The sequence below is a fragment of the Strigops habroptila genome, chromosome 17 (assembly GCF_004027225.2).
Source record: "Strigops habroptila isolate Jane chromosome 17, bStrHab1.2.pri, whole genome shotgun sequence".
Classification (NCBI taxonomy): domain Eukaryota; kingdom Metazoa; phylum Chordata; class Aves; order Psittaciformes; family Psittacidae; genus Strigops; species Strigops habroptila.
This window is the reverse complement of record NC_044293.2, coordinates 7,133,007-7,141,462: the sequence shown is the minus strand read 5'-3', so window position 1 is coordinate 7,141,462 and position 8,456 is coordinate 7,133,007. Positions and strand designations below refer to the sequence as shown.

General features: G+C 52.3%; 1 protein-coding gene across 1 annotated transcript; it reads right to left on the bottom strand.

Annotated features, from left to right (window-relative positions):
- Positions 1 to 7,638: 7,638 nt before the first annotated feature.
- Positions 7,639 to 8,456, bottom strand: LOC115616368 (olfactory receptor 14J1-like). Its single transcript, XM_030505505.1, has one exon. It carries the CDS (start codon positions 8,439 to 8,441, stop codon positions 7,644 to 7,646), a length of 798 nt encoding a protein of 265 aa, XP_030361365.1. The 5' UTR covers positions 8,442 to 8,456; the 3' UTR covers positions 7,639 to 7,643.

The following is an 8,456-nucleotide window of genomic DNA, read 5'->3' as shown; positions in this document are numbered from 1 at the left end:
CTGTGTGGCAGCACCTCAGTGGTGGCGTGACCTAATTCAGGCCACGATAGCCTACTGTTAGTCTGCACTCTCCATTAGAATTTTGCACTGGCTATGTGGGGCTATTAAAGGGTGAGTGGGTCCTGCTGGGCACTCCTGGGCTCTCCAATCAATGGACCAGTGCATGGATGAGAATCAGGGAGCCTCAGGAAAACCGGTTGTCCATGGCCTGCATTCATCCTGATGGGCTCTGGCAACGCCAGCGGAAACACACCAGACATTCCACAATGCTGAACTGCCCTTGGAGCTTCTGCCAACACCCGTGGGAACCGCCCGACTGATGGTGGCACTGTGAATACTGGGGCAGAAGGGCCCTGGCTTATGCTGCTCCTTGTGGTGTCCTGGTGGCTGCGGAGGTGACAGCTCAGGACCAGGCTCCTGCATCTCCTGCTGCTTGGGATGTCTCTGCTGGCTCCTCAACTCTTGGAGCTGTTTCTGCTAACACAAGTTCTTCACCCTCCTGTTTGTCCACCCACCCAGACTGCAATGGCTTCCCTTGGGTAGAGCAGCATTGAGGGAGACCGTGCCAAGAGCTGTGCTGAAGCTGAGGGAAACCACATCCACTCTTTGCCTCCTCATGCACAACTGCAGGCTCTCAGCTTGGCCAGGCAGGAGTTACCCTTCGTACGGCTTTTAGGTGCCCAGAAACGTCACCCCAGAGGATTCGGATGCTGGCACACGTCTCACCAAAGGCAGCTTGTACAGCCTGTGCTCCCCTGGAGTGCACCTGGGACCTTTTTCAAAGGTAAGTGCAACACACCCTTGTGCTCTCTCCCAAGAGACCTCTGCCAATCCAATGACCTTTCACAAGGGGAATCCCAAAGGCATGCTGATCTTCCCTGTAACTGCACTGCCACTGTCCTGCCTGTTACACCACATGCTTCATTCCTCTCATCTGTCATAGATTTTCCCCTGTCCAGGACACAATGACCAGCTCTGAAGCCCTCTTTTCAGCAGGCTGTCTAGACAAAGGCCCTTCCCATTAATCTCCACTTGACTCCTCCCCTCACTCTTTGTTCATTCAGAGTCCTCTCCCCTAAGTTGCTGCTTTGAGCTTCAGGCACGAAAGGCTTACAAGTCTTTCCACGGTCTAATTGTCTCCTTGGAGAACTCTTCAGCCATGTTCAAAGCAACCTCTTTGTATCTACCTGTGTCTCCAAACCACTTCTCATGAGATTATCCCTGTGTAGGAACGTGACCCCATGAGGCGCTGCATGTACCAGGCACGTGGTGCCCGAGTGTATTTTACTGAGTAGGACACTTTGTCCTGCTTTCCTTTGCTTTGCTTGGCCCAGAGGAACAATCCTGCTGTGCCCGTGTGCAGGCAGGTCTCTAAGGCAGCCAGGCTGGGAGCTGGTGCACAGGAGCTGCAACATCCAGCCACCAGCTTCAGTGGAGAGGTCGGATGTGAGGAGAAGCGACGCAAGCCCCAGGTGGACAATGAGAGCAATGCTGGGTGGGGAGGTGAGGAGCGAGGTGCTCAGTGCATGCTGGACCTTAAGGGCTGATTTTCCTGCCTGTCCAGGCCTCTGGAATACACACTCGGCATCAACGGTGATGGAATAGAAATTTCTAAACTGAAAAGTAATAAATTAAACCCTTTCAAATAACTTTTATCAGATGCTCTTTGTAATCTTCCTGCACTCAGAAACCTCCCCAGTTCCCTGGAAGACAATCTGGAGGACTTGACAAAAACCACGGGGTGAGACATGGCTCTTCAGTGTTTTAATGAGCCCCATGGGTGTCTTTGGGCTTTAGTCCATGTTCCTCAGGTACCAAGAGGAGACTGAAGAAACCTCTCAAGAAGTCCAAGTCAGAAACAAAGCCCCAAGTCCCTTCAGCATTAATGGGCCCCACTGAGGGCTGTTACTGACAAAGCCTCCCCAGGGACTCATTAAAGCAAGTAACTGGAGGCTGTGACTACAGGTAGACAAAGGCAAAATGCAGGTGTCCGATGGTTGGTTTGTTTTAGTTTGTTTGCTGAAGCAGAAAGGCCAAGCCCTGAGCATAGCCTTTGGAGAAGGAGAGCCAGAAACCCTGAGAATGAAAGTTCTCCTCATAGGCCTTGATGAAAGAGGCAACTGCCATAGCCCAGGGGACAGACATCTTTCGTTCTTTTGGGCCTTTCAGCCTTGCCAGAATCCTCAGTCATCTCTGCTGCAGGCTGTGCTACACTGGCCCATGCCTGCACCTCTTTCCCTTCAGGCTGTTGACACCCATCTTGCTTTTCCCACCTAGCTCTCACCTGGCATTTCTGTACCTTCAGTCACATCTCTCTACCCATTGCTGTCTGTTCCTTGAAACACAAAGCCATGGGCTGATCCAGACTCCCTCTGGGTGACCTCTTGCACCACAAGTCCACCTTTGGAGTGACATTTCTCTTCCCTCACATCCAGTCTGAACCTTCCAAGCTGCACTTTGTAGAGGTTTCCTTCTCTTCCCACTACCAAGAAAACCTCCATCATCTCTGCAACCACCCTTCAAGTAGTTTTAGGTTGCTCCTATAGTGTCAATTCAGCAGGTGAAGTGAATATTCCTCAGTAAGGCCTTCATGAGGGACTGTAGCCATGGGATAAGGGGTAATGTGTCTAAACTGAAACAGGGGAAGTTCAGGTTAGATATAAGGAAGAAGTTCTTCACTGTGAGGGTGGTGGGACACCGGCACAGGTTACCCAAGGAGGCTGTGAATGCTCCATCCCTGGCAGTGTTCACGGCCAGATTAGACGCAGCCTTGAGTGACATGGTCTAGTGTGAGGTGTCCCTGACCATGCCAGGGGAGTTGGAACTAGATGATCTTAAGGTCCTTTCCAACCCAAACCAGGCTATGATTGTATGATTGTATGATTCTATGATTCTCTTTCGGTGGGGAAAGTGCAGCTAGTGATGACACCCAACAACCCTTTTGCTTGCCCTTACAACACCCATCCGATGGGGCTCAGGAAAGGCCCCCCCCTTACTACGGGAAATGGCCCCATCTGCCCTGCACCTTCTGATAGTGGGTGACAGTGGGACACCAAGTGCCCTGTGCTCATGCTGACTGCTCTGGTGCCTCCCTGCAGGGTGCCCACCCCAGGCAGCTCCCCCAGGACAATGGATGCAGGCGGGCTGGAGACAGCTCCTCCAGCCAAGCCCACCGCTGCCCTCCCATCAGATGAAGCCTGCAAGAGAGCGCTGCAGCTACGTGCTGAGGGAAAGGGGCAGCAGCATGGGTCAGCCCTGAAGGAGCTGAGCCTAATCCTGATGGATTCCTATCCCCTCCAGGAGGTCAGGCAGCTGGCTGCAGAGTGGGAGCAAGTGAAGACCCATTGGCAAGAGCGACAGGAGCAAGCGAAGGCAGAATGGACAGTGTGGAAAGCCTGGGCTGCAGGGGAAGACCAGCATCCACCCCAGCCACGGGGATAGGGATTGACCTTCTCTTGGGGGCCGGCTCCTGCTGCAGGCTCCTTCCATGAGGTCCTCTGGGATACGGCACCATGAGGTTTGCTGAGAGCATCCCCTCCTTGGCAGGCCCTTGGTATTGGAGGCCCTTGGATTTCCCACTCTCCAACCCAGCCCAGCAGAAAGGAGAGGTGGAGAAAGGCTGAAAGCCCTTTTCCAGCAGAGGAGATGGCAGCAGCAGCGCAGCTGGAGAGAGCCCAGCCTGAGTAAGTGTGGACACTGCCTCTTGGGCAGCCCCATCCCTGCATCCTGGGGCTGCAGTGGACACCCTGGGATGTCCTGGGTCACCTCCACAGCCAAAGGATAATGCTTCCCTGTGTTGCAGCTGCCTTTCCTCACGAGCTACCCAGGTCGTGACGAGGCTGGAGCCATATCAAGCACAGAGGAACATCTTCAAGCACGTCTCTGAGAACAGAAGGAGGAGGATGGAGCAGCAGAGGCACCTCCTCCATTAACTGTGTCCACAAAGGGATGGGGCTTCCCGTGACAAAGAGGGTCATAGAATCATAAAATCACAGAATAGTAAGGGTTGGAAAGGACCTTAAGATCATCTAGTTCCAACCATGTTGGCCAAGGCTCTGTCCAACCTGGCCTTGAACACTGCCAGGGATGGAGTATTCACAACTTCCTGGGGCAACCCTTTCCAGTGCCTCACTACCCTCACTGTAAAGAACTTCTTCCTTGTATCTAATCTAAACTTCCCCTGTTTAAGTTTGAACCCATTACTGCTTGTCCTACCACTCCAGTCCCTAAGGAAGAGTCCCTCCCCAGCATCCTTATAGGCCCCTTCAGATACTGGAAGGCTGCTATGAGGTCTCCACGCAGCCTTCTCTTCTCCAGGCTGAACAGCCCCAACTCTCTCAGCCTGTCTTCATACGGGAGGTGCTCTAGCCCTCTTATCATCCTCGTGGCCCTTCTCTGGACTTGCTCCAACAGCTCCATGTCCTTTTTATGTTGAGGACACCAGAACTGTACACAATACTCCAAGGGAGGTCTCACGAGAGCAGAGTAGAGGGGCAGGATCACCTCCTTTGACCTGCTGGTCACGCTTCTTTTGATGCAGCCCAGGATATGGTTGGCTTTCTGGGCTGCAAGCGCATGCTGCTGGCTCATGTTAAGCTTCTCATCAACCAACACCCCCAAGTCCTTCTCCACAGGGCTGCTCTGAATCTCTTCTCTGACCAATCTGTAGCTGTGCCTGGGATTGCCCTAACCCAGGTGTAGGACCTTGCACTTGGCTTGGTTAAACTTCATAAGGTTGGCATCAGCCCACCTCACAAGCGTGTCAAGGTCCCTCTGGATGGCATCCCTTCCCTCCATCATATCAACTGAACCACACAGCTTGGTGTCATCGACAAACTTGCTGAGGGCGCACACAATCCCACTGTCCATGTCACCGAAAAAGATGTTGAACAAGACAGGTCCCAACACCGATCCCTGAGGGACATCACACGTTACTGTTTTCCAACTGGCCATTGAGCCATTAACCACAACTCTTTGCGTGTGACCATCCAGCCAGTTCTTTATCCACTGAGTGGTCCGTCTATCTAGCTTCCTGGACAACATTCCTGTGTTATTCCCAGGCTGCCTATCCTCGCTTCCACCTTCTATAAGCTTCTTTTTTCCCTCTAAGTTTCCTCAGCAGTTCCTTATCCATCCATGGAGGTCTCCTGGTCCTCCTGCCGCACTTCCTTCTAGTTGGGACGCAACACTCCCGAGCTTGTAGCAGGTGATCCTTGAATATCAACCAGCAGTGTTGGGCCCCCCTGCCCACTAGGATTAGGATGGAGGCTCCTCAGCTGCCAAGGTCCACCTTGAAATACACAATAAAGAGCTCTAGGGCTGCTTGTGCTGATAGATCCATCTAAAGCAGAACAGATGCAGGAAGGTCATCCCAGCAGGAATCCAGTCCTGCAGGCAGGATGCAAACCAAGCACACAGCTCCCCTTTTAGTGTCAAGGGAGTTTTCCTTGGCTATTCCTGTTGCTTTTGGATAAAAGTCTGTCACACGATGGAGTTACAGATGTTTGTGTGATGTTTAACTAATGCATTACAACCGGAAAAAGCTTGGGAAAACAGGGGAATGGGTTTAAACTGAAACAGGGGAAGTTCAGGTTAGATATAAGGAAGAAGTTCTGTACCGTGAGGGTGGTGGGACACTGGCACAGGTTGCCCAAGGAGGCTGTGAATGCTCCATCCCTGGCAGTGTTCAAGGTCAAGTTGAACAGAGTCTTGGGTAACATCGTCTAGTGTGAGGTGTCCCTGCCCGTCTTGTCCCTGCCTGTCCTGCAGGGGGTTGGAACTTGATGATCTTAAGGTCCCTTCTGACCCAAACCATTCTCTGGTTCTATGCAAGTGCAGGAGGGAGAAGGCTGGTTTGTGTCCTTGATTTGAGCAGACCGGGTCTGTTGTCACCATCCAGCCATTGGCCATCTCTCTCTGGCCATTACCAGGCTGCTCACCCTGGGTTTAAGGTGAATCTTGAATGTGTCCCGTGCTGGGGAGTCACCACTTCCCTGGGGAGATTATTCCAATGGTTGATCATTCGCATTGGGAAACATTTTCCTCTTGTGTCCAATTGGAATTTCCCCAGGAATAACTTGGACCCATCAGCCCTCGTCTTTCCCATGGGACTCCTTGACAAAAGGGAGTCTCCATCTTTGTAGTCACCCTTTAAATACTGGAACATAGGGTCACCCTGAGCTTTCTTCTCTCAAGGCTGAACAAGCCCAGCTCTCTCAGCCTTTCCAGGTCCTTGGATCATCTTTGGAGCCCTTCTCTTCACCTTCTCCAGCCTGTCCACATCTGTTTTGTACAGCAGGGACCAAAACTGAACCCAGTATTCCAGGGGTGGCCTGACTGAGTAGAGCAGGGTAACGTCATCTTTATTTCTGCTAGTGCTGCCCTTGTTGATGTAACCCAGCATCCTGATGGCTTTCTTTGCACACACAAGTGTTTTTCCCTCTTCCAGCTCAATCAGATGCTCCTGCGGAGTGGTTCTCCCTTCCAAAGTGTCCACTCCCCAATTTAGTTTGGTCTCATCAGCAAACTTCATCAGGGTACATTTGATCCCATCACCCAGATCACTTATGATCAACAGCATTGGGCCCAATATCGATCCCCTGGAGACCCCATTGGTACAGGTCCCCAGCTACAGGAACATTAGGTGCCTAAGCAAGGTCAGATCCCCATATTGGTATGGATGTTCCAGTGCTTTCCCTGTGTAGGTGAGGCCCAGAACCAGCTTTCTGTCCTGAACATCTGCTGTGGGAGCAATGGCTGGATGTCTTCATCATCCCCACAGATCACTATATGCAGAAAGCACACGATGTGGCGTAGCAAGTGCAGATCTCCATGTTGGTGGGCCTGTTCCAGTGCTTGCCAAGGCAAGGGGATGTCCAGCAGCAGCACTGTCGCATGCTTGACGGAGCTCTAATGTCCAGCCACTGCTCTCACACCAAAGGTGCCAGGACAGAATCACAGAATGCTTTGGGTTCGGAAAGGACATTAAGATCATCCAGTTCCAACGCCCTGCAGGACCCTGTGTCCCCTGCTCTCCTCCCCAGCACACCCTGAGAGCTCTGCAGCCCCCCATGCCATCCCATCTCCCCACACCAGCACAACAGCCCTGGCCCTTGGGCTTCTCAAGAGCTCTTCCTGCTCCAGGCACAGAGCAGCCATCCCAGAGCTGGAGCAGCCAGAAAGCTGATTTCATTCCCCTTCATTCCTGCCATGTGAGGACATATCACAGAGAAGAAGTTGCTGCAGGATCACTTATTTTACTCAAATACAATGAGAGACCGCCATTGACACAAAGTCTGTGGGTCACACAAGGCAGGCAGATACTGAAGTAGGAAGGGATGAATACTGACATGCGTTGAAGACAACAACATCACAAGTGGAAACAGGAAAACAAATGTAAAGCAGTGTCTCTGATTCCTCCCGGCTTCCCCTGCCCCTCCTCCCTGGCAGAGCATGACACTGAGAAAGCCCTTGGTTGGAGTAAACATTACTTAGCAACAACTAAAAACATCGGTGTTATCAGCATTGTTCCCAGGCTGAAAGTCAAAAACACAGCACCACACCAGCTACTAAGGAGAACAAGGACTGCTACAGCTGAACCCAGGACAAGCAGGAAGGATGGACTTGGCCTGTCATGACCTACACTAGGAGCCCTTTGCAGAAGAAAGCAGGCAGTGTGTGGCTGCTGAAACACATCCAGTTACCAGCTTCCTCACAGCATCCCTGAGCTCCTGGTTCCTCAGGCTGTAGATGAGGGGGTTCACTGCTGGAGGCACCACCGAGTACAGTACTGACACCATCAGATCCAGGGATCGGGAGGAAATGGAGGGGGGCTTAAGGTTGGCAAATGTGCCAGTGCTGAGAAGCAGGGAGAGCACAAACAGGTGAGGGAGGCACGTGGAAAAGGCTTTGTGGCGTCCCTGCTCAGAGGGGATCCTCAGCACGGCCCGGAAGATCTGCACATAGGACCCTACAATGAACACAAAACACACAAGTGCTAAAGAGAAGCCAACTGCAAGAAGCCCAACTTCCCTGAGGTAGGAATGTGAGCAGGAGAGCTTGAGGATCTGGGGGATTTCACAGAAGAACTGCTCCACAGCATTGCCTCGGCAGAGGGGTAGTGAAAATGTATTGGCTGTGTGCTGCAGAGCATTGAGAAACCCAGTGCCCCAGGCAGCTGCTGCTATGTGGACACAAGCTCTGCTGCCCAGGAGGGTCCCGTAGTGCAGGGGCTTGCAGATGGCCACGTAGCGATCATAGGACATGACTGTGAGCAGATAAAATTCTACTACTGCAAAGAAGGGAAACAGAAAGACCTGTGCAGCACATCCTGCATAGGAGATGGCCCTGGTGTCCCAGAGGGAATTGGCCATGGATTTGGGGACAGTGGTGGAGATAGAGCCAAGATCAAGAACAGAGAGGTTGAGCAGGAAGAAGTACATGGGGGTGTGGAGGTG

Coding starts and splice junctions, on each gene's coding strand:
- LOC115616368 (XM_030505505.1), bottom strand. CDS start 8,441: ATGTACTTCTTCCTGCTCAACCTCTCTGTTCTTGATCTTGGCTCTATC.